Genomic DNA, 26,519 nt, shown 5'->3' with positions numbered 1-26,519 from the left:
TTTGAAACAATGCACTGTTTACGGAAAACTTTTAAGGAATGAAAGAGGAAAAAATTGTTGAGGGAAAGGTCTGTTTTCATGAGGATGATAAGGCCTAAGGAGTCTCAGCTCCTTCCCACTTCTTAAGTACTCTAGACAGTTTGGCGTGTTCATGTTAACTTTATAAATACTCAGATAAAGCTCTGGATTAAGTTTTGATACGTTCTATAAACTCTGGTGCCGGGAGAGAGAGTATCCCAAACCCCAGCTTCCTGTTGGAAAAGGCTGTCTTACAGCAAGATAAAGAGCCAAACACATTCCTAAACATAACACAGACTGTGAATTTACTTTAAGTAGAGAATGTTAATACTTGACATAAAGCAGTTCATGGGTGATATATTAACTATATTTCGTTTGATATTTCATATTAAGTTTGCATATTGAGAACTATATTTACAGGCCAGAAGCTTTAAGTGTCTGTGTATTGAAGGACTGCATTTCCCAAAATGCTTTGCAGATATAGAGCAGACTATGGCAGTTCAGTGTCGTGTTCTAGTTAGCTAGCAGAGAAGCAATCCTCCTTTCCCACACTTAAAGCTGTAAAGTTCACTAAACTTTTAAGTCTTGTCGTTGTTGGACATAGGTGAACCTCATTAAACTACAACATGGACTATTATTAGGTGAGCCTTGTGGGTAAGTAGCTCAATCATGTGTTCACCGAGAGCAAGCCATGTCAGACTATGTCAATGCCTTTTTTACAACCACAGTTCAAAACACCTTAAGGTATTTTCTTTTGTTTTGTTTCCATACTTAGATAGATGCGAAATTTGATGCGCTGAGCAACTCTAGTGTTCCCCTTCATAGCGTGACAGCTAAGCTAACAAGACTACTTGTGTGTTTTGGCTGTCATTCAGCCAATTACAGAGAGACAACTACTGCTATTTAAACCACTCCTTTCTATGTGTACAACGCTAACTAGCCTCCGCCTGCTCATAAGCAGCTTGTTAGCCTCATTACTAAACTTAACGTGACAGCATGATTCATTACAAAGTTTTAAACGGGCAGATTTAAATCACTAATGGTAAATATAATCATCAATATTTGTATTTGGCAAAAACTTCGACCAGCGCCTGTAGCTAAGTTACGGTTTCCAATGTCCAAAAATTAAAAATAATAACAATTTGAGGGTGTGAATTGAGTTCATTGCCCAGTCTGAGTGATTCACTGAAGAAATACTCAAACAATTTATGTGCTTGTAGTTGACTATCATGGTAGTTTTTCCTGTCATACCACCTCGATCACCTACGTCACACAGCAGTGTTTTAGCAAGCAATCAGAATCCCTCAAGGGGCAACTTAAGTTACACGCTGGAGCTTTAAATACGAGTTAATAAAGTGTTGATCCATGCAATGTCCAGTAATTGCACTACATTATTAATGCTGGTGTAATTTTGAATAGACCCAGAGCACTAAAGTGGTTACACAGACACTCCTTTATTATTCCTTAGAACTAGAACTACAACAGGCAGTGTTCATGGTGTATCAAGCTACCCAAACCTTTTATTTTGGAAGGATGGAAGAGCGTTTTGGTTTGGAAAGGCAGGACTCTGAACACCTTGTGAGGCAATACAAATGTCACCGGTGCTGATATACAATGCCATCTCAGCCAAGGGGTAGTTATGTGGTGTTACGTTCGCTGTATAGCACTTTGAGAAAGTGGCAAACTATCTTTATTCGTTTTCTGCACCATTAATTTTTGAATTTTCTTTGCCAAAGGTCGGTAACAGTTGAGAAAACTGTTTGCAGTTTATTTATTTCAGTCAGGGATTAACGTCTATCAATGATCAATAAAACCAAAACTCTAACATACAAGATTATACCAAAGGCTAATTTCTATCTTTTCTTCTTTTGGACAGGTTGATGGTCCCAAATAAATAAGTTAGATAACTAAAGCAAAACATAAGAGCAATAACTTTATTTAATTTACGGATCATGCAGAATTGTGATAGCAGCTTTGATTTTCCAGTGACTCTGATCATTGCATTAAAATATAGCCTAATTTCCTCAAAAGTTGAAATTGGATAGGTTAAATTTCATGCTATTCATGTTTTTCTTTGTGAGTCAAAAATCACATGTGAGTATTTAAATTCATTAACTACTTAAAGCTTTTTTCCCCCACACCAGAATTTTGGGGTGCCCTTTTTGAAACATACATACAAACAGTCTTAGGCACATTCTCCAACCAGTTACATACATTCCTCATGACAGCTGTGGTTTTTGTCTTTTGTGTGTACATACAAAACAGCATCAGTATACATTTGGCAGACTTGACAGATTGTTTACTTAAAGACTAAATAACAGCGGTCCCAACACTGAACCTTGTGGTACACCAAGATCATTTTCACATGTCGTTAATTTCATGTTCTGTATTATTCCATTCCATTTCAATGTGTTCACAGAAAACTGTTATTCAGATCCTTCCATAGAACACAGACACTTTGACAAAGTCGTGAGAGAAATACTGACTGTAATCCAAGGCTAGAAAGTGTTTCCTTTGTGCTTACCCATCTCGACCTTTGCTGACAATCTTGACTTCAAAGTAGTAGATCCCACATGCAGCAGGTATTGGGTGTGTGGCTCGCACTGATGCTGCGTCCTTGTGGTTCTTACCGTGTCCTAGAAAAGAGGAAATACAGTGTCATCATATTTATATATACAGTATATACACACACAATACACAATTTTATATAAGGATTAAAGTTTCTGTGTAGCTTCACAACATTAAAATGCGTCTTTCACACATCTTGAAAATGCTTCATTGTGCCTTTCATTTCAAGTTTGAACCAGTAAATGGAGCTTTTGAATAACATTACACAAGACCATCGCTGTCAAGTCTCATGTGATGTTGATAGTCTTGAAACATTCGTACAGAGGATTTGGGAAATGGCATTGATTAAAAGGTCAGCCCAAGGATTTTATGAATCAATTTCAGCTCCTCCAAAATAATAATAATAAAAAAACTATGAATCAGAAAATTGATTAAGCCCTAATACCAACATTTATGGTCACCAACCCAGTGCACTCATGTTATGGGTCCGGACGAATCCCGTTCAGGCTCAACACACTTTACTGTCTGTCATTCTAGATTCAGATGGCTGCTTATGCAACCCCACGGGTCCTGAGAGACACATGAATGCGTGTGTTCAGCAGTGTATTATGCAATCCGGCCTCTACAGTAAGCATGTGCATCCCTATCAGTTGCATGCAATCACACCACCGAGTTCACCCGTCATGACACAACGAGTCATTGTGTGCTCTCTCTCTGTCTATCTGTATGTGTTTGTGTGTGTGTGTATGAAACGTAGATAGGCTGTAACCTTAAACGAAGCAGCTGGCTGTCAGCAGACACCTCCAGGCTCTGTGTGTGCGTGTGTGTGTGTCACTAACATACATCACAGACAGTCACTATGATCAAAAATGCTGCTGGACTGAAAGTGAGCTTGGCATTTTACTCTATAATTAACCATGACCTGCAGCTTCTTTCATGTGAGTCTGGTCCAGAAGTTGTAATAGACAGAACACATTCAATCTTTACTAATCACTTATTGAATTATCACTTATTTTGAAAAATTATGAATCAGTTTAAGTGTTTAATAATTAAAATAAGCTCTCATTTTTCAACATTTTATGGAAAATAATAACAATCAACAGATTAAGTGATTATGGAAAAATCACCATTAGTTGCAGCCCTAATATAGTCTGCACAAAATAATTGAGCACATTAGGTGATTGTTTCAAGGTGAAATAAGCCAGTTCTTCGACATGGACTCTGGATAATGTCCAGAGATCTCTGGGTTTGGACATTCTCCGGAGGTTGCAGTTCAAAAAAAAAAACGTTGAACACAGCAGGGGATTTTCTGGGTGAGACACACTCACAACAAGCAGGAGAATCTCAAGAGGATCCAGGTCAGGCGGATGGTGCCTGGCTTCAACACGCCAGAGGCGAAACATTCACTCATTCACTTGCTTTGGATTATGTGGAGCTTCTGGTGCTGTGTTATTTTTAAACTATTGTGGCCAAAAGTCAAAATATAAATCATGACAAGAGCAAATTTACACTAATTTAGTGTAAATTTAGTGTAAACTAATTTACAGTCACATCTGCAAAATCCTAACATCATTCTGAATTGGTGAACAAATCTTTTCCAAAAGATGTTTGGTACATCAATTAAAACATACACCTTAACTACAAAGGTTGGGGAAACAGTGGCAAATTTGAGTGGGGATCAAACAAATCTCCTTTCTCCGTTCTTTGGGAATCACTGATCTTGGGAGCCGACAGAAGAATATTTGGAAAGTATCTGGAGCATCTCCATCCGACAATCTCTGAAGAATGACCATAACACAATGCATGTGTGAAAGCAGCTATGGAATAATACAAGTCCAACTATAGCAACAGTGTCAGCGAGACCACAAATTGTGACAATTATCTAAATATATCGACATACTATTCAGTCGAGTCGAGTGAAATGAGAAACAGCATTGGTGCTGCTGCAGTGCCGCACATTACAGCAGCACATTTCAATCCACTCCTGTAGAGGTCAAAGATCAAAGGTCACTGTCTTGATCTTCTGAACCAATAGAGTCAAAGCTCAATAATTACTCGCCAGGAGAACAGTCTCACTCAGTCCCACATTTTTATCTTTGGTGGTTGGATAAAAAGGGCAAAATGTACCAGATCATGAAGGAGTTAAGATGGAGAAGAGAGAAGGTCTAAAAAATAAGAGGCTGTATGTAAACACTAAATTGTGAAAATCTGTGTAAATAAAGGATAGCAGAAAAGTAGTGATGTTCACAAAATCGAACTATAAAATAACTAAAGAAAAACACTGGACTTATGTTAAACACCTTGCCAACTTTTATATTCAGATTATCCTTAACATTTCCAACAATGATGTAAACTTCAAGCTCACAGTCCATTTTATTTAGTGTCCTATCCGGATGTTGTTCCTCCAGGACACAAATGTGGCAAGAAGTCAGTCAATGTAACTAAACACAAGTGAAAAATCATCTTATTCATCTTCTGGCTTCTCCTCTTAAGGGGTTGCCACAGCCCATTCTCTGCCTGATAGATATAGTTCTTGTTTAACAATAAAAAATAAAAACCCTTGACAGTCAGAAACAAACACTAGACTCTCGTGAGAACGGGTGAATGTCACATGGTGCTCCCTGAGAAATGATTATTCTGGGCAATAATAATGAACAGATAATTTAAAGTACAAAATAGTAAAATTAAGAAGTACCAGTCCACTTTAAGCACTATATAAATAAATAGATATGTATAGTAATGTACAAAGGTCTTAGTACACCACCAGTTTGTTTTTTGGTTTTATGTCCAATTCCGTGATCATTGGCATTTGGAATGGCATTGAAAGTTGTCTGAATTTAATTCATACAAAATGTGCATGTAATCTTCAAGCAAGTCAAATGTTCAAATATTAGTGTAGATCACACTAAATACTTGAAACGTTATTGTTTTTATGCTGAAATGTGTTATTTTAAAACTGCATTTATGTTTCTCGTATTTTCCGGATGTGCTCCTATAAAATTAATTATTACTGTATGGTCATGATGGCATCACCACAACAGCAAATCTAATGGTGTAATGCCTGAGACTTTTGCACAGCACTGTATATGGTGTAGTACCAAGGTTCTCAAACTACAGTACGTGCTCCACTGGTGGAACTTGGAGGAAAATCAGAAATAGCATTTTACTGTATATACCAGGCTATGTGTTCAGAGAGGGCCTGAGGAATTTTGACTGGAGTGCGTAGAAAATAACATAACAATTATAATAAATTAAAGGACTACTTCACCCATTTGCATTTAGCTTTGTATTACTAGAATATGGCTAGTATTTTTGAAAAATTGTGCTTCCCAACCTCACTTTCCCTTAGTTGAGAAATATCTTCATTCTTTTCTTTGTTACGTGCCCACCAGTGACACTTGGTCCAAGGCTTGAAACTGCAACGCTAATTTTGCACATTTTAGACCCACTCGTAGAGGGAGGGGACCTCATTCCCAGAATGTAAACAGTGTCCGCCATCTTTGCTAAAAGTTAGGCTAACAGGACCAAATGTCACTAGTGGGCACGTAACAAAGAAAAGAATGAAGATATTCCTCAACTCAGGGGAAACTGAGGTTAGGAAGCACAATTTTTTAAAAATACTACCCCTATTCTAGTAATACAAAGCTAAATGCAAATCACTGAAGTATTCCTTGAAATAATAATAATTCGATGATCTTATTGGGAATAAACCTGCCACCTGTGAAAAGTCCGTAGCTGAGTTTGCTCGACCTATTTACACAACTGTATCTTAACATTTAGTGATAACGTTGTTACTTCAAGAGCTTAATTTTTCTCTGGTGGTACTCTGGTATAAAAAGTTTGACAACCACTGGTGTAGTAAATTGACTTCCACTGACTGAATAAAACAGAAAATGCAGTGACAAAGTGGCATCATTATTTCACCACAATCAACACCATTCAGTCCATTTTACTCTCTTTTGTTAACGTAATGCTATCATCACACTCGCACAACGTAGCCTTTGACTCATTCCAAGAATATCAAACCCAGAAAAGGTAATAGGTTTGCAATAATAGCCTCCCTCTCGCCTGTATTTACATGATCAGTCTGCATTTACACGACAGTCTTCATATTAAAAGGCTTCAGTTTCAGGAGGCTTGACACCACATACATGATTACATGATCATTATGTCACAGGCCTTTTTTCTCTCAGAAGTCTTAGCAGGGAAAGCACAGATGTTGATGATAACATGAAAAACTCAGCACAAGTGTCCCAGTGAGATATGAATGACAGTGAGCCAGCACACAAAAATACCAACACCCTGAAACGAAGCAGCAAAATGGAATACAGCCACATCCATGCAGCACCTACTATGACAAATCAAAATGTCTGCACTGAAAAAGGGGGCCTTTTATTCACACCTCTGAGTACTCAGTTAAAACAGTCATAAACAAAGAAAAGAGAAACATCTACTGCTCTGTCCGACACTATCTTCACTGAGAGAGATTGTGTACTCCAACATCTACACATACATTTAAAAAAAACATTTTATTAACTGCTGAATATCAGATAATGCAAAACTCAAGGGCCCAGTGTCAAATAGTCAGCCGAGGGTCAGTCTAATGTGATTTGTAAGGCATGCTTTGCCGTCGTTGCAGCACCGCAAGGTAATACCACAAATCTTTACCAGCACCTCAAACGTCACCAAAAAGTGCAATATGATGAAGCCGTACAAGGCAAGAGATCCGAAAGCGGTACTGTCAATTTGTTTTGTTTTGTCATGGTTCATGTGTGCAATAAACTTTACACTTCCAGTGCAAGACCCTGCCAGGTTGGGGTACATTGCTGATGGTACCCAATCATTGTTGATTGGACACTTTACTGTACTTCTAACCCAAGCCCTGATAAATGGGAGGGTTGTATCCGGAAGGGCATCTACCAAGTCACATATGAAGATCATCCACTGTAGCGACCCCAGGAAAGGGAGAAGCCAAAAGACAAAAAAGATGTAATGGACAGTAGCTTCACCTACTTCCTACAATGCCACCCTATGTCATGTCATATTCAAAAACTACTACAACTTTGAGGAGCATTGAGAACCTAACCTCAAGTAACTTTTTTTGATTGTTCATAGTGTTTGAAGGATGACCTAAAAACAGGTGCAGCTCTGAGATTACGGACCACAATGAGCAAGTAGGTCCTTGTGTAACTGGACCAGAAGCTTCGTCTTCATCCTTGGCTCCGAGTCAAACGTTCTCCACTGATAGACAGAGGTTGTGCTTTGTCATCTACTCTGTTTGACTTAAAATTCTGCCCTTGAAAATCGCAAAGGTTGGAGGATGTCCAGTCCTCCCTGGTGACCTCAGGATTGCACGTCATATTTTTGTGCAGATGACGTAGTTCTGTTCACTTTGTCAGACTGTGACCTACATGAAATTTTGGAAGTCTCAGCAGCACTTTAGGGATCTTGTAGTCAAGTGATATTTATTAATATAGCAGCACGTTAAAAACAACAAGAATAAACTTCCACAGATGTCTCATGCACTTTTGGTAAAGGGATGATGAGGATAGGATTAGGGAGGCAAATAGCTAAACTCCTTCTTGAGCCGTGTTTCCACAGTGGAAAGTTTTGGTACAGTACAATGTGGGTTTTTTTGCGTTTCCACTAGTAATAGTACCAAAATAACCATCCCAAACAATTCCATTATTTGGCACCCTTCCCTTGGGGTACCAGAGTAAAATGGTAAGGTACTGTCAGGCTGGAGCTAGACCTTATGTACAGTATATGTGCTAGTTTAAATTTGTTCAAAGTAGCAAATTTCTTTTGAAATAAAATTATTTCTATTACTGTTATTGTTTTTGGCATTATGTGCAAGGTTGCACAGGCTGCAGTAAACCACAGAGCACTTATTTTAACAGCAAAAACTACTAAACTGAATGTTTAGTGGGCTTCACATACAAACACTGTGGCTGTAGGAGCACAAACAGTTCTCACAGCTTTTCAGGAACATAATATCTTAGTACTTGTAAGTAGATTTCCATAAATTATTTAAAGATGATGGAGAGAATGAGGGACACTGATATTGTATAACATATCACAGATATCACTGATAATATCACTTATTAATACATTTGTATAACATTTTTGTTACAAGACAACAGATTACTCTGTCTGGATCAACAAACAACTCTGGTTTAACATCTTTAGACATACTGGTACCAACGCATGCAGCCAGGCGAGACGTTTTCCAATCCAATATTTGCACCAAACAAATGTAACCGGCGCCTGATGGCAGCTCTGTGTTTATACGTGAACGTGAAAATGTCACAGTCATCTCCCTTCATCATCTGAACCACATAATTTATTCACTGATCAATAATATAATGTAGTAAAAGAGAGACCAAATATAGACGGAGAGAAAATGTAGTTAGCAAAGGGCATGTTTTGATTTTAAAACCCTTATCATTAGGACAACCATACAACTGTCCTTGTCTAAGTTTATAAATAGATCTGTATCAAATTGATCAATAAACAATAAAGATGGATGATGGTGGATGGGTATAATAGGTTTGCAGTTGCACATAAAGCGACGGAAAAACAAAAAACACTCAAGAGTCAGGGAACACGCACTGCTCTATTTTTACTAATATTTATTTACTTTTTTACATAGTTTCACTAGCAACACTGACATTACTATGAATGGAATGCTACAGAGCATCAAGAGTAGTCAAGTAGCTGATTTAGCTGTAGTTGTCCCCCCCCCCCCCCATTTATGAAGCATTAAGGTCTATGACACAATGAAATAGAATTTGCACATTAATTCTTCATTGACCAGAAATCCCCAATTTTGTAAAAAAAAAAAAAAACACAGCATCACCTCCCCTGATAGTTTTATGGATACTGATATGTTTGCATGAATGTGTTGCAGTATCATTTAAATTAGGGTTTATAATCTGTGCATATTAAGAGTAGGTCGACACTGTGTGGCCTTAAAGAGAAAATTGGCACATTGGTCAAAATAGCATCTAAACCACAGGGGTGAAGAAACAAAGTATGAGCTGGAATAATCCAGAGAAGACAATGATCCAGCACATTTCAGAATAGACCTACTTTCCAGTGTCACAGTAATCAGTGGACTTAATGCTCGACATCATGCACATACATATGAAGTGACACGTCCCGTCATTCTATGTAAATGGTGCGTCTCAGATGTGACAAATGGACATAGCTATTTATGGACAGCAGGCAGGGATGAAAATAGATATGGGGGTTGTCTATGTATGGGACAATACCACTTTTTAGCCAAAAGTGATATCAGTCCGTTCAGACCTTTAAAACTATGAATTTGTTGCATTACATTTTTACGGTCTCTACATAGTGAAGGATTTGATATATGGGATTAGTGGATTGTACATTTGTATCTGTCCTATATCCAATCCAGTGATTACAACCAGTATGGGACTGATACTAGGGGTGGAATGGTTCATTTAAAAAACCATCCCATTCGGCACGCTCGTCACGGTTCAGGGCACGTGTGTACCATTCGGTTTATGACACGCAACGTAGCCTAAGCCTTGCGCCAGTAACCCGGTGAAGTATTTTTTCCCCGTCAGTTGCAAAAATGTCAAGAGAAGACAGGAGCAAGTTAGAGAAGCAGTCCCACCCACTTTATAAAAGCCACACAAGTGAGCATCTTTCTGAAGCACTGACACAAGCAGTGACAGAATGGAATGGAAACTAGAATAAAAATATAAATGTGTAAATGCAGCAATGTCTCACCTCTTACTGTTTCTCTGGATTGTTACAATAATGTGCTTAATCCCTAATCAAGCTGTCTCATTATTTCAGTTTTTGCAAGATTGCATGATATGTCCATAAGAATATCTGATAAAAAAAAATCTAATTATTGGGCTATAGATCTGATACATGGTATGGTATGCGTGTAAAAAAAATAGAAAAAAACAACCCAACCGAAAACCGTGACCCCAAAACCATGATATGAACCGAAACGCGGGTTTGTGAACCATTCCACCCCTAACCGATACCGTATCGCATCGGCTCATCTCTCTGAGGTACATCAATTAAATGGTTGGCCAATTAAGTGGGGCAATCATTTATGTAAAATAAAGTCATTTTTTGTTCCCTAAAAACTTGCTGAGTGCAATAATAATTAGCTTGTTTTAATTTTTTATGACAATGTTTAGTCTATTTAATATTTAGTTTTAAGATTACTTTCATTTAAAATATACAATTCCACTGCAGGGGAGACACGAAATGCAGCCTGGAGAGACAGACTGTAATTGTTGGTTGGTAAAAGGTCATTGATGATGAGCAATCACATGCATCATTTGTTATTATTAAACTACAATGGCCATCTATCTGCAATCAGCTTCCCTCATTTCTTAAGACCAGCATCTGCCACAGAAAATCCACACATTGTTTGACCTCTAAATAAAAAAAAAAACATTAAATTTAAGGGAAACCTCATTTGCTTCAACTGAGAAATCAAACTGATTCTCAACAGTACAAATAAAATACACATTTTACACAAACAACATCACTTACACTGAGAATGGGACAGAGAATGTTAGCTTATAAAAAATATAAAACTGCTCTTTGTATGAACACCATCAATCTTATCAGTTGTGGTTATGAAATAATCTATAATGTTTTATTAGGCAATCTGCCAGTGTCTTTATTTATACAAATGATAATAAACAAAAGCAAAACAATATTGCCAAGTCATTTTCTATTTTTATTTCCTCTCTATGTCCTTATTATTGAAGAGCTAATATTACAGAGTTATTACATAATAGACCACCATTTTTTGGTTGTGTTTCTTAGTGGTTATGCATTACATTACATTACATGTCATTTAGCAGACGCCTTTATCCAAAGCGACCTACAATAAGTGCATTTCAACATTTTGGTACAAACAAGAGCTAGAAGTAAGTAAGTGCTTCAAGTAAGCCAAACTATGAAGTGCTTGTCATAAGTGTGATGTAAAAGTAAGTGCTTTTTTTGTCGACATTGTTGTCTTAGTCGAGGTAGAGTCGAAAGAGATGTGTTTTTAGTCGGATTATGCGGGACTGTTTGTGTATTTCCGTGCTGGACCATATGCACTGTTGAATATTATGTAGAGACCAGAGTAGCTATTATTACACACCACAGTAGCTAATGGGGATCTTTAAAAAAATTGACATAACTTTCTTCAATTTCAATATAAAAGATTTGTTGTTTTCTGTCAATAAAGAATTTTAAGTTTTTTGCTGTCATGCGATTGGCTGATAAGACATTTATGTTGACACAAAGTTGAACGGGTGTTTCTGTTGTTGAATGTGGGCTTATGACAAATGTAACTACTTGCAGGGACAGCTGAAATCTGATCACTTGTGCATTCAATTAACAATAAAAGTTGTTATCAGACTATCTGCCAGATTCTTTATTTACACAAATAATAGTAAACAATAGGCCTTTTTTTCTCTCTGCTATTCACAAACAGCAGGACCATGACTACATGTACAGTGTGCGCCTGATAAATCTGTCAAAATGGGCCCTCTTCTCAGTGTGTTTTGATGATGTTAACAGCCAACTGAACAAAACAGTGGCCCTGGTGAGAGATGTGTTATCTCCACAGCCTGAGATGAAGGACTGACTAGCCTGTCTGATGAGGATGATGATGGAGGGGGAGGGGGCTGCCCTGACGTGTCGCCTGACGAAAAATAACACAGCAGGCAATAACACTTCACACAGATGTCACCTTGTTTTGATTTAGAATCCGAATACGTACGATAATCCATCAGGCGAGGCCCGTGTGAGCAAAATGACAGTTTTCTCGATCCGTGATTGACTGCGCCGTCACATGAGCAAAGTTGCCGTTACTGTGAAAATGCCAAAAGAGCTCCGACACCACAGATTTATGACAAGATCGGTACATTTGGCCTAATGTAATGCGCAGAGCAGAGGCCTCGTCCTTCTGCTTCACAGCACAGCAACTGCTGAGCTGCTGCTAGAGATTGGACCTGACACTGTTGTTGTGATACGGCTTTAACATACACACCTACGTGTAGTTATACCAGTTACTGCGGGGGGGATACGATTAATGAAAGACTTTATGCGAGAAACAATTCCTTTTTCATCATATTTTGACGCTTTTTGTTGACCAACAACCAAACAACTGGAGCACTACACCAAATACTCAAAGCAATACGTTGTACATGGCTAACAAGTTTGGCTCGAGTCCATTTTGTAGGCAGCTTATCACTGTTTTCATTAGCACTTTAGCCAAAAGCAGCAGCTAGCATAGCCAGCGTTAGCTCGTTAGCCACAGAGCTAGTGGCAACTGTGTTTGCTTTACGAGGTAGCTTTGCTGTTAGCCTACTCGTGTTAGTTAAATTCCATGAGTAAGCTCACTGGCAAAGCCCGTGGCAGTAATGCGTCGTCATAACTGTCAGTGACCCCCACCCCCCAATCCCAGTCCAAACTGAGGAGAAGGCCAGCTGTAGAGTCAGTTTACTGCAAACAAATAACGTCATAAACGGTAAACAAACAAAAGGGAGCCGTGTTGTTGAAGGTGGATTTCACTGTGCGGGTCAGCGAGTTCACGAACACCCGATGATTTGGGGTACTCGTCTGCTCATTTGTAAAACAAAGCAAGGTTATAGGACAGGAGAAGCAGCTCAAACTAGATCTACCAGGGCTACACACACGCACACGCACACAGTCATCATAATCGCATACAGTGTGTGTGTGTGAGTGTGTGCGACCCCCCTTCCCAACAACACAGTGACAGATTTGAGCTGAAGACTCTGCTGCTGTTGTGTCAACATGTTCAGACCCATCAGGAGTGACCCAGCCATCTGACCTTTATAGTGGACCCGCAGGTTGTTCTGTGACAGCCCAATGTAGCTGTATTTATCCTTGGGGCTCCAGGATCGGGGTAAAGGGGTCTCTTCCTCGTTAACAGCCGGATAGAGCCGCTTCAGCCGCTCGTTCAGCTCGTGCTCCTGGTAGTTAAAAGCAGGATCCCCTAAAGGCAGACTTCCCGCTCCGAGCTCTGCCATATTCCTTTTCCTTTTCGCGACTTAATGTTCGTTCCTTTTGTCCAAAAGCCCCGTGTCACTCCGCTGGAGCTGTGGGCTGAGAGCGAGAGGGACTGAGGGGAGAAAATAGCACCAGCAGCAACACTGGTGTGACATCCCCGGATAAGCAGCAGCGGCGGCAGACTGTAGGCTGCATTGTGGGTAATGTAGTTCCGCTGCGCGCCCGCGTCATGCTCAGGTCCCTGGGAAAGACTACACAGCTCCCCTGCAGTGACACTGGTTTAGGGCTTTCAGAAAGAAACGAATCAAGGAAATGTGTAATATTTCAGCGGTTACATTGATATAAATACATTAAATTATTTCACACTTATTCTATCTATACGTGTCACATGTATGAGAGAAACGCGTGGCGTACATATATTGGCTAGCTACTGTGACAGAATGAATGTCCCCATTGATTTCAGAACAAAATCAAGTGCGATGTTTGTAAAAATGTGCCTGTTAGTCAAATATTTTAGCACATGTTTTTCGTATTTTCTATTGCCATGACTTCCATGTTAATTTGGCAGCTGCAGATTCCTGTGATATTTCTAAAGTAAGTTACTTGTTTAATTATCATATAGTTTGTTACCGGGACCAGGCAGAGTTAGTGGATAATACTAAGGTAAAACATATAATAATAATAACTTAACCTAAACTTAACTTTAGGAAGTGGACATAATCTCTGTTTAGACCAAGAACAAAGTTTTCGTCTATTTGAAAACTAGTTAGGCGCGCCGCGGTCTACTATGTGGGGTCCTGCCGCCTGCACCCTCATCGTTACCATGGGAACCCTTCTACAATGCTATGAGCTGTGATGCTAAACCTTTAACTCAAGACTTTCCAGACATGTCACCACACAAACATATTAAGTTCCCGCCACTAGCGCCGTTACAGAATCAAAGGTAAGCCATGAAGTGATCACTATGTTGTATTATCACAAGTATTTCAGTAGTTAGTATAACTAGATGGTTGAAAAAACAAAGTTTGTTTTGTTTATTGGTATTAGCTCCCAATAAGACAGTAGCTAACGCCTCCTGGGGTCAAAAACACAAAAACATGTTTTAAAACAAACAAGGAAGAAAACATAGAATATATCTATATCTGTCTAAATATCTTTATGTTTTATCTTAATTTGCCTTTTAGCCACTCGACCACTAAAACGAATGTTTTTCAAGTAAACTGTCATTTTAATATAGAAATAATAATGAAATAATAATGTACTTTACACTTGTTTTTTGTAAAACAGTAAATTTAAACATGCATGGATAATGATGATTATCATATATAATTTTATAATTATATATATCATTTTAATTATCACTTTGGTGAAATAGCTTCTACATACTGGTGTATTAACCATTAGAGAAACATGAAAAATTATTCTGTTCATTTAGGGCAGCTATGGCATAAAATTAACACTGGAAGGTTGTCTAATATATTCCTTAGGCATATATATATATATACTGTATATATATGTATGTATATATATATATATATATATATATATATATATATATATATATATATATATATACTGTATGTATATATAAGTTAAGTTGTTCCATGTCGAGGGAGCAGCATATTTATAGCCTTTAATCCAAGTTCTGTTCCATCATCTTTAGATTGATTAGATTTTATTGATTTAGATTTCTAAACATGCAGGTAGACAGATAGAGAGGAACCAGGCCAGGAATAGTTTTTTATATACAAAGATCGACCAATGTGATGGCCATTTTAGCAGTGTACATACAGAATACAATGACATGTGCTATCTCCACATTCTATTTTATTTAGAGACTGTTCGGGGGCATTCATTAAATTTGACTTTTCTTGATTTATTGAACATTAATGTTAAATGAACCAGTGTTAAATCTCACTTGGCTTCGTTCACGTTTCTTTCAGACTATCGTTTGACCACAGTGATCGGAATAACCGCACGTCAGGGGGAGAGCGAGATGGAGGATGTGGTGTTACAGGTGTTGTAACTGACCGAGCACCTGCAGCGAGAGAGGTGAGCAAACCAAATAAATTATATTAATATGTGTAATAATCCAGGTTATGATTACTTCAATCAGACAATGTTGTGTTTTTGTTAGCTTTTGGCGATCTTTGTTACGATCAGTTGTTGTCATTGGGATTAAAACCTCATTTCTGACGCCCTGATGAAAGTTCAGAGATTTAACGTGTGAATTGAAGTTTGGTTAAAGCTGTGGTTAGGATATCCGCATAAATGTAGTGACCAAACTAGCTGCACAAACCTGTATGTGCTTGCTCTGTTAGTTGTGTTTTTCAGGAAGCAGTCACATTTATACAGGTACGGACAGAAAGCCCAGACTGCTGATTTACATGGAAAGTTATTTGAACAAGGAGCTCCATTCTATCAGCCCCCAAGAGCCAAAGTACCAGGAACTAAAGCTACAGGTACTAATATAACATAGACTGCACATGTGTATCAACGTCACAGGCCTCATTTAGTGTCTCAAAGCTATAATCTTCATCTGCTTTGGCCGCAGGTCCACCGTGATATCTTCGGTTGTTTCATCAAGGAGTTTCAAACCTACCAACCCATTCTCTCTGCCATCAGGAAGGAGTATGAAAACACGTTAGGTCAGTACTGCAGCTGCTTCATCGTTGTGATTTCGGAAGGAATTGCACATTTATACAGGTACAGTACAAGATTAAATGATAAATAAAAATAAAAGGTTTATATAATTGAAGGTCAACAAAGAATCTGTAATTATAATGGAGAAAAATATGAGAAATAGCCAGCTGCTGCAGGATTGGCTGGATTTTTGTAACAAAAGGTCTAAGTGATTTAATCTTACGGCATCATCATATAAACATTTTTTAGAAGGTCATCATGGCAACAATGAAGGAACTAAAATAAATGCTTCTGTTTTTTCTTATTAAAGCTTTGAACAGGAACTTTTAATCCACATAAAAATACAGGGGCATATGTTTTTATTCAAAGTGCAGTAGTTCTAAAGGGAAGGAGAATAATATTGGTCCTTTCAGACTCGGTCTGTCTGCATATTAACAGAAAAACAACGGACATTAAGAGTCTAATGCAGAGAATTGAACTCAGATTCAGCTCAGTAATCATCATTTTTGTCAATTCTGAGCCAATAATAGTTGTCTGTCCTCTAAAATGTGAAAAATAATGAAGCATGCACGTGGTCCTCAGATCCCAAGGTGACTTTTGTGACAGCTGTGAATGAGTAAAATACTGTAAATCAGGTCGTTGACTCGAAGACATTCATGAAAGGACTCATTCAGCAAATCACGTTGTCATTGATGATTGTTTCAGCTCTATGGTCTAATAGTATATATATGTATATATATATATATATACATATATATGTATATATATAGATAGATAGATATAGATATATATATTTATATATATATATATATATATATATATATATATATATACTGTACATATACATATATATAGATAGATAGATATATATATCCTTCATCGTGCGTTGTACATCTGTTCAGCCTATCAGCAGGATCAAATCCGAGAACTGGAACCTCTGCGATCCCACTTGAGGCTGGTGAGGGAGGAATGTGAGAGGAAGATTCAGGCTCGCTGGGGAGAGGAGCGAGCTGAGATTGGAGCCTTGAAAAGGGAGAAGCAGCAGCTGCAGAGAGACATTGAGGCCATGAGGGAAAACGAAAAGGCCACGCAGACTGTGGTACATGGCATAATACTCACACACACAGTGTTGTAATGTAACTTAAGTACATAATTCACATATCTGTACTTTGCTTTATTTATATTTCTAGTAACTTTTACGTTTACTCCACTACATTTCCCCTAACTGACTTTGTTACATGTTACTATCAAATAAAATTAGAAGAAGAAGAGTTGGTATTATGGTCTGTATTTATATGGAGCTTTTCTCGTATTGATGAGCTGCTTTAACCTACAGTTTTCACCCATTCACACGCTGCAACGTGGGGTTAAGTGTCTTTGCTCAAGGACACATATAGACTAGCAGAGCCAGGAATTGAACCTCCTTCCACAACCTTCCAGTTGAAAGACAACTCACCCTACCACTGAGCCGCTATGGTTCAATTCTCCTCACTTTTTAAAGTACATTTAAATTACTTTTGATAAGTACAGTTGATGTCATACTTAGTAATATTATAATAAGTGACTTCAACTTAAAGTAATTTTCTGGTAAAGATAGTTTTACTCAAGTATCCCTTTAAAGTACTTTATACAAGATTGCTTTTTAAGGCACAACCACATGTACTCCCTGTTTTAAATGGCAGAAATCCTTTTGTTCAGATCATAACATTGATGATAGATTATTGATATCTCTGTTTGTTGTCTATTTGTCTATTGTTTTCGTTCCTCTCCAGGTAGAACATGTGCAACGTGAGCTGTCAAACCAGTATCTGCGGTACAGAGAGGAGCGCGATGCTCGCAGGTTGCTGATTGGGCAGCTCAGTGACCTGACAAGAGCCACTGTGAAGACGGAGACCCCCGCAGATGACAACGCAGGTGAGTCCAAGCAGGAAATCACACCCCCAGAATTCAATTCCCAGGTCAAGTGTCATTTAGTGTGAGTCCCCTGACGTCGACTGTGGGGACGAGACTGACTGTTCGGTGCCAATTTCAGGTAATATTCTCCTTGTTGAACGAGAACAACCGAGTCAGCAGCCTACATACTGAAAATATACATTTTTTAACAGGTTTAAGACAACACTTGTTTGTTTTTTTACTATTTTGTGGCGTTTTTTCTTTAATTCTCGCAATTTCACATGCAAACCTTTTCTGCCAAAGATGGTTGTGATTATTATTAATGACTATTAATGATTAATAATACAAACAGGCCGGATCATCGTTGGGTTTTTTCCTTTTCAAAACTAGAATGATAAATGTGCATCCCACAGAGCTCAGAGCTGCTTTAAAAATAGCGATATTTAAATGCAAAATATTAAAAGCAAAATATTTCAATCCCGAATGACACGTTCATGTTAGTCATTTATAAATAAGTGGCCGAATATCATTTTTCGGCCCTCTTTCCCAGTGTTGCAACCCTCTCATTGTATCTGGGATTTGGACCAGCATCACAAGTACTTTTTTACCAAGCCAGCTGGTTGTAGTGTCCTGCCCAGGACATGTTGTGGACCTTCCAGACCTAATATCTAAATCTAATGTATATAAAAAAACAAGTTTGACATTTTCTGAGTTTCCCTTCTGAAAGAAGAGGATAAAGACCCAGTGGAGCTGCAGCTCGCTCTGAAGGTGTGTCGGTTCGACCTGACCAGAGCTCAGGAGGAGCTCAGCAAGATGAAGGCAGAGTACTGGGATGTTGTGCCGCGACGTAACTGGGACACGCTGGAAGAAACACACAAGCAGACTCTCCTGCAGGTGCCTCATACTCTACACACAGAAACATGCCGTACAATCTCTGTAAAACAACATAAATGACAGTTTTTTAAAATGAAATAATGTGTAAAAATGTCTTTGTAATTTCTAAGTCTTTCCCCGGCTGTGCAGTTGCACATACTACAGGCTGATTTAAATCAGGTGAAGAGTGAGTATGACACACTGCTGGAGCTGCACAACAACAGAGGCAATGTGAAGGTGCAGACTCTCGACTCCACAAGTGTGCAGCAGGTACAGTGATTTACACTCAAAGACGCAAAAGATTTGGGTCCAGTGTAGAGGTACACCAATTTATCGATTGGGATGATTATTTAGGCCAATATTTGCAACTTTATATATATATTGTATATATCAATAATTTGTTTATTTTTTTTTATTTATAAATTAATATATTGGCCAATTATTCCAAGAAACTCAACAATGTTTAGTCACTGAAACTTCTTTTTTTTACATCCCAAATTTTAATAATATTAATATTTAGTTCATTCATTATTTATTTTTACTGGAAATACTGTATATGATTGTGGATTTACAAAATGTAGAGTGGGAGACAGATCTATAATTGGTTTCTGACGATGAGCTGTTTTTTTTTGAGTTGTAAACACTAACACTTTATCAGATGGAGGGGGGAAAAAAAGAAAATCTGCTTAACCCTTAAGAGTTCCTTTAAAAACTTACTAATTTGTTCCTAACTCTTAAGGGTTAATATATGGGCCAAAAAATGAGGGCAATTATCAATTATCAGCCATTGACTGCCCTGATTTCTATCAGCCTCTGTGATAGAAAAACTTGAATCAGTCGACCTCTATTACTAAATACAATATGTTGGTTTTGGTTGTAATGTGTTATCTCTGTGTAGTTTCTGTTCCTTCTCTAAAATGTTCCTCTCTCAACTTAGACTCCCCAACAGCTTGAAACTTCTGATGAGCCAGCTTTACCTCCAGCTCTTGACCAATCGGAGGAAAACGCAGAATCAAAGGATTTTCCAGCAAGCAACTGATGTGGAGTTTCAAATTTACTGTTACTTATTCTTGAATCACACAATATTTTTAACGAAAAAACAAATATGTACAGTAGATATTATAAATAAAAGAATAAAAAAAAGTGCCATTCATCTCCATTTTACTAGGATCATATTTCAGACACTCCAATAAACACACACATAAACTGTTATTCACCAAAGTGTGTCATTGTTATTAAGCAATAATCTCAAATGAAATCTCTTCCTCATTAACCCATTAAGCCCTAAGCCTATTTTTTAGGTATCTGCTCGAAAATGTCATACTCATAATAAAATGAGTATATCTCTGCAACCACAAGGTCTATTTTAATACTTTTGGTGTCATAGTAAAGGAATAAATTGTGGGATTTTTTAAGATGTGTAAATATCAGTGTAAGTGTTACTGGTAAAGAGTAAATGAAGCTGGCACACAAAAAAATTAAAATAATTTAGCTTTGCCTGAAAAAAAAAATAAGGATGAATATCTCTCTGGAATGATGGAGAATCAGCTCTAAACTCACTCAAATCAAAGTACAACCTGTGAAAAATAATCTCTGCGATGTTTGACTCAAGTGAAGCAGAACAGAATTAGAGAGATGTTAGTGCAAAAATTACAGGCGAGGACTCTTTGACACATTTTGGAAACATCTGTGCCATTTGTATTTAAACCATGTATTAAAGCATTTTTCAGTATAACTCGTGCAGTAGCCACATGTCAGCTTCAACTTTGGAATTCTGTGAAATATCATTATGAATATCTTAATTGTGATATCATGATGTAATATAGTGTTATAATTTTATTTTTTTTCCTTGACCAGACTAGACGCTCATTAGCCTCCATGTGATTTCAGTTTCACACCCCTGACCTAAAGCAATTTTTTTCCTCCCACTTCTAAAAACTACAATCCCAACAATGCAACGCGGCCGGTTCACCGACGACGTGCCTTGTGTACGAGCCCTAACGGAACGCACCCAGCACTGTGCGATCGAGCGCTCGGCCTCTGCATTGGTTAGTGGTAAGTTCCCACCGTTTGTTTTGTTTTCTCGTGAAACCTTCCTATGTAGCAATGAATGGGAACGTGTGTAAAAACATAAAGCGCTGCGTTAGCCTGCTGTTTGAATCACCATGGTGCTGTCGAAGTAGGCAACTTGGCCGCTCCTGTCCCGTCTCGTCTCGGGCTTACGTTGGTTCACGCCTATGTGGGGTCTCTACACCGGGTTGACAGCAAACTGCGTTTGCGGGCCCGCAGGGGCGGAGGGGGTATGGACACTTGGAGCGGACGGGGTATTTTTAGTAACGCGTGAACATGCCAACGAGCCCCGGGCAGTCATGAGCACTGACTCTGTGAAAATACAATTAAACCGACGTCTATCGTTAGCTGCGCGGAGGTGTGCTAGCTACAAGAACTAGCTAAGTTATATTAAACAAGACAGCTTAGAAGCTAGCGGCGGCTAGTTAGCTGTTTTGAACTAGCAATTAACCGGTGTTTACGCGCAGTAGCCGTATTAAATGCACTTGTACTTCTATGCCTGTCAATTATATCTATTCGTGTCTGTTGTTATTTATATCCGCATATTTTCGTTGCTGTTTTGTCAGAATTTCACTGCTAATGTGTCAGAGCTCTCAGGTTGTTCACAACAGTGCTCGGACTATGTGGAAGCACATGACTCGTGTTGTCATTCAGAGGCCTCCGTAACTACTCCCTTTACGGTGACACCACAGGCGTGCAGGCGGCTGTACATGTTATAAACTACTGTGTCAAAGAGGTTCAACCCAAGTGTAGTGTACGCGTGATTTTGGAAGTTTCTACTCGGTAGTAGTGAGTAGCAGGTGCCGCTTGTACATGGTCAACCACTGTTCAGTCACACTGTGGTACCAGTGTACATTTAATATCATGTCTTCTAATAAACAGTGTGAAAGCAACATACATTAATTTACATGTTCTTGCTTGTGAGTGCTATTTCTGGGTATGCAGTCTTGTATGAAGTACCTAAAAGGGATACAGAAGCATTTTACTGATATAAAAAGTACTTAAGTGTAAACAAGACACTTAACCTCATGTCACAGCATGTGAATGTGTATGAAAGATCATCAAGCTAATTAAGTCTAGAAATGCTCTATGTAAATACAGAACTCTTCTTCCTCATAAAACACATTTCTTGCAGTTTGTAAATTATATTTTGTTTGATGTGGATCATCGATGTTCACGTGTGGTGGGGTAAATCTGGCTGCCTGCTTGATGGAGAGGGGCAGACTTGACGCCCCTGCATGCACACCGGTTTTGCGCACCACTCCACAAAGCCGCAACATTCCTGTGGCCGAAATTCAACCAGTTGCGGATGCCGCCGCTGACCAAAGGGCAAATGCACAACAGTATGTGAAGTCCCGCCTGTTAGCTGCGCAGCAGCCGGTACCGGAGGACCCAGATGACGTGAGACAGGTGCTGCGTCAACAGCAGCAGCCCCCGCTCCCGCTGCAAATAATACACCGCGCTTCGATCAATGGGAAACTGTATTTCGGGTTCGGGCGGACAATTCATGCTGATATGTCGGATCGGGTCAAGTTCGGGTTGTAAATCTCTAGTCTGAAGCTATGAAGTAAACATCTCACTTGTTCAAAAGTTTTTGTGAGTTAAAATGACAAGATAAAGAGAAGTTATGTGAAGATTGCGAATTATATAAACATTCATTCATGCTGTTATCGTTCTGACGATGCTCTTGGGGAAACATGTTTGTGTGAAAGTTTGAGACTTTCATATTTTTAAAACGTTTTTGGCAGTAAAGTATAATTTCCTGTGAATAGTCTATTGATGCAATCTGCTAGATGTACAGTCCTGTGCAAAAGTTTCAGGGAGCCACCCGCTTTGTTGTTTTAATGTCACATTCTGAGATTATTGGCATTTGGATTGGAATAATATCACGTCACCTTTATCACATTGAAAAACAATCAGTGCTTTAAAAAGGAACAAGGTTTAGTAAAACACAGTGAGTTACTTCTAACTCACTAGATAGAAGTGTCCAGGTTGACTATTCTCATCCCAAAGTGAAGGCCAAGGAGAAGACATGGGTCTTTTAAAGTGATATAAAATGTTCAATGGTGGGGGTAGATTTTGTGTGTTATTTTAAAACCACATACATGTTTACCAAATTTTCTGGATGTGTTCAAAAAAGTGACTGAGAAATAATTATTCTGTATGGTATGGCTACACAAGGTTATCAACACGATATTGGCATGACATTATGCATTGTTGTATGGAGTGCCATCTCAGTCAAAATTAAATAAATAAATAAAAACAGAAATAAATAAATAAATATGGCTATGAAAAAAATAATTTTATTTATTTATTTATTTATTTCATAGCCATATTTATTTATTTCTGTTTTTATTCATTTATTAATTTATTTAATTTTGACTAAGATGGCTCTCCATATTTTTGGTCCAATTGTTTTCATAGACTGAGAAGGAATGACTGTAAACTGTAGCTCACGGTCTCTCACTTTGTTGTTTTTTCCTCTTTAACCACTGTTTAACCTGTCGTCTCTCCATCCTTTCAGTGTGTGTTGCAGGGTGATTCAGGATGGTGGACCAGCCTCTATGGGAGCAGATTGGATTCAGCTTTGTGCAGCATTACTATAAGATGTTTGACTCTGACAGAACACAGCTCGGATCCATATATGTGAGTAGGAACTGCTGCAACGGATTAATCTGTCAATTATCTTCTCATTTAATCATTTCCTTGTTTTCCCGGTCCATCAAATGTCAGAAACCTGGAAATTATGATGTTCTCAAATGTCTTGTTTTGTTCACAAACCAAAAATTCCACTTAATGATTTGTTTTGTTATGTGGAGAAAAGATGAAAACAAAAAGAACACACTATGGTAATAACAGCCCTTTATTCCACACAGATCGATCAGTCATGTCTTACCTGGGAGGGACAGCAGTTCGAGGGGAAAAGAGCAATTGTTGAGAAACTCTCTGTAAGTCCATTGGTAACTCACTGTTTTATTCAGAGAAAGATGCAATAGGTGGAAGACTGACCCCTCACTCGTAACTGTAGGAGTGTGTATGCAGACAACAGTCAGTAATTCGATTACTTACTTAGATCAAGGACATTTTTCTACTGTTTACTGTCACACACACATATATCACGTATTTACACATGATAAATGTGAGGAAACTCGGATGAATGTTTTGATTTAATTTTGCCTTGGACTCGGTGTATTAATCTTCAATTGTGTTTTTTCATCTGTGTGTTTGTGTCAGAGTCTACCCTTTGCAAAAATAGCGCATAGTATAACAACACAAGACCACCAGCCAACTCCAGACTACTGCATCTTGAGTATGGTAATAGGACAGCTTAAAGTAAGTAGCACTGTTATTCACAACTTATACAGATAATCAGTCGTCAACTTCTAAAGTAAATAAGTGCATATAAACGTTTTCGTATACTGTACACACCTGTGGTTTGTTTATGAGGATATTTTTTGACTTAAGGGTGTGTATAAGGCTTAGTGAAGCTAAATGGAACTAGGCCATCATCATTTTGATGCCCCTCTGGGTTTCTCTACTGTGACCTGTTAAAATGGTGCTGTGCAGTGTGCACAAGCCTCTTTCATGTCCACTCATGTCTGAAAATGGCTTGAAAGGCAACCACAACCAGTCTGCACAGTGCTGGGACTTGGGTATTATCCTGTCCAGTGACACACCAATAGTAAATGTGCTAACTGCATTGCTTTGTGGAGTGTCCAGTTTGTCCTGAACCCCTTGTTTGTTCACAACTGCAGGTAGATGACGACCCCATCATGGGATTCCATCAGAGTTTCATCCTCAAGAACATTCAGGATGCATGGGTGTGCACCAATGACATGTTCAGGTTGGCCATTCACAACTTTGTTTAAGCTCCGCTCCCTGCTCCGGTGGACAGGGGCAGCCATATCAAAGGGCGCTGTGTGTGAAGCATGGAGTTGGGGGATGGAGAGAAGCGCATCCCTTCCTCCCTCCTGCTGTCTCATCAACGCCTGTCCGACAAACAAGCAAACTACAAATTCTAGATGTCAATCACTGAACCTCATCCAAGCAAGTTTTTAGACCACCCCAACCAGTAGAACTGCGACACGTTTGTTTGCTGTGAGCCGGCTGACCAATCAGACGCCCCCTGTCTGTCACTCTGCTGACCTGCATGATGCTGGGAGCCCATTATGACAATATCTACACTCAAGCCACCTGGAAGACAAACAGCTGACCAACGCCATTAATTCATACTCTGCTCTGCTTCCCATCCAGCTTTATTCTATTCTAACCTTCTCTGCTCCCTACTGTTTTACCCACTGCTGTCAACTCTGTTCTCTTAGCACTGCTGTTGACTGGTTTCTAGATCATATTCAGGTCCTGAGTTGGCCTCTTCACTCGTGACTTGTTTTGTAAGTCCGTTTTTTTAGATTACAGTTGTTTGTTGACTACAGCTTGCTTTAGTGCACTTAACTAAGTTAAATCTTTTAATTTTACCTAATTGTCAATTTTGTGACAGGTTTTGCCCTCGCAAAACCCAAGAGTCATGGACGAGAACGTTTGATTTAACTGTCTGATAATGCATAGTATCTCACTCTCTCCTCCTCTCAATCGTCTTTCTCTCAAATCTGGCATGGACTTACAGCCATGATACACAATAAAACCTGGACTTTTTTCTTAAATGGTGTGGCTTCATTCTCATCAGATAATTTTATTTCCAGTCATCCATTAATCTCTTAACAGTTAAACCTGATAGATGTCTTGACTAAAGTAGATCATGTATCTTGTAGATGTTCCTTATCAGCCATAGCTGTCCCAAAAAAAAATATTTTAGTTTCTTAGCCAGGTCAGAAATACCATATGGGTTAGTAAGAATGATGTGTGGAGACCGTTGGAAGTCTAAGCTGGCCGACAGGGCCAGAGTTGCTGACTTGATTGAATGATTGTTTTTGAAGGATGCAGCAGGTTGTACATTGTGTTGTGGAAGCCAGTGTTTGTTTCTGTCTGCTCCAACAGTGATGAGGAAAAAGCAGTAGATGCACCACAAACTGAAGGAAATTCAATATACCATCCTCCACATGTTAATTGTTTGGTTAGCTATGAATTAGTTGAATGGGATTAATAGCACCAATAGCACAATTTTAAGATTTCAATTACATTTTCTGATGACATTTGTCCCAAGAAAAATATACGCTAGGTAAGTTCCTTTACGGAAGAGGATTAGTGCCATGCGTGATAATATTAATGTCTGAAATGTATACAAAAATGTCATTTAGAAGCATTTTGAAGTATTATTTAAAAATACAACAAAGTGTTTTTCTCTTGAGAAAACAGACCTTTAGTGTATAAACCAATGACAGCCTGTGAGAAGGTGTTTGTTAAATTTGAATATGATCATGTCATATACTGGCTGGTCATGCTTTACTCATTTGTTCTCAGTCTTTTTTCCT

General features: G+C 38.6%; 3 protein-coding genes across 3 annotated transcripts in view; 2 read left to right on the top strand and 1 right to left on the bottom strand.

The window, feature by feature from the left end:
- ranbp10 (RAN binding protein 10) overlaps positions 1–13,758 on the bottom strand; it is a 32,430-nt gene extending 18,672 nt beyond the window's left edge. The window contains exons 1-2 of the mRNA XM_058644713.1: positions 13,433–13,758; positions 2,543–2,654 (exon numbers count right to left, since the gene is read on the bottom strand). Coding sequence (XP_058500696.1) covers positions 2,543–2,654; positions 13,433–13,631 — 311 coding nt within the window. The 5' untranslated portion in view covers positions 13,632–13,758. The remainder of the gene's footprint in view (positions 1–2,542; positions 2,655–13,432) is intronic.
- Positions 13,759–13,785: 27 nt separating this feature from the next.
- tsnaxip1 (translin-associated factor X interacting protein 1) lies at positions 13,786–20,372 on the top strand. The gene is made up of 9 exons (XM_058644716.1): positions 13,786–14,554; positions 15,555–15,663; positions 15,933–16,073; positions 16,166–16,259; positions 17,157–17,353; positions 18,027–18,168; positions 18,875–19,041; positions 19,171–19,290; positions 19,958–20,372. The coding sequence occupies exons 1-9, from the start codon at positions 14,457–14,459 to the stop codon at positions 20,057–20,059; spliced, it is 1,170 nt and encodes a 389-aa protein (XP_058500699.1). The 5' UTR covers positions 13,786–14,456; the 3' UTR covers positions 20,060–20,372.
- Positions 20,373–20,973: 601 nt separating this feature from the next.
- Positions 20,974–25,751, top strand: nutf2 (nuclear transport factor 2). Its single transcript, XM_058644714.1, has 5 exons — positions 20,974–21,075; positions 23,615–23,736; positions 23,967–24,038; positions 24,325–24,423; positions 24,846–25,751. Exons 2-5 carry the CDS (start codon positions 23,638–23,640, stop codon positions 24,957–24,959), a joined length of 384 nt encoding a protein of 127 aa, XP_058500697.1. The 5' UTR covers positions 20,974–21,075; positions 23,615–23,637; the 3' UTR covers positions 24,960–25,751.
- The last annotated feature ends 768 nt before the right edge of the window (positions 25,752–26,519 follow it).

This window comes from Solea solea, chromosome 12 (assembly GCF_958295425.1).
Source record: "Solea solea chromosome 12, fSolSol10.1, whole genome shotgun sequence".
Classification (NCBI taxonomy): domain Eukaryota; kingdom Metazoa; phylum Chordata; class Actinopteri; order Pleuronectiformes; family Soleidae; genus Solea; species Solea solea.
This window is presented reverse-complemented; position numbering and strand designations above follow the sequence as displayed.

Bases quoted from the DNA above. Each gene is read 5' to 3' on its own strand.
- tsnaxip1 (XM_058644716.1), top strand. From the start codon at position 14,457: ATGAGCTGTGATGCTAAACCTTTAACTCAAGACTTTCCAGACATGTCA. The intron at 16,074-16,165 runs GTACTAATATAA...CTTTGGCCGCAG, and splicing joins ACCAGGAACTAAAGCTACAG to GTCCACCGTGATATCTTCGG. The intron at 19,291-19,957 runs GTACAGTGATTT...CTCTCAACTTAG, and splicing joins ACTCCACAAGTGTGCAGCAG to ACTCCCCAACAGCTTGAAAC.
- nutf2 (XM_058644714.1), top strand. From the start codon at position 23,638: ATGGTGGACCAGCCTCTATGGGAGCAGATTGGATTCAGCTTTGTGCAG. The intron at 24,039-24,324 runs GTAAGTCCATTG...TGTTTGTGTCAG, and splicing joins CAATTGTTGAGAAACTCTCT to AGTCTACCCTTTGCAAAAAT. The intron at 24,424-24,845 runs GTAAGTAGCACT...TCACAACTGCAG, and splicing joins TGGTAATAGGACAGCTTAAA to GTAGATGACGACCCCATCAT.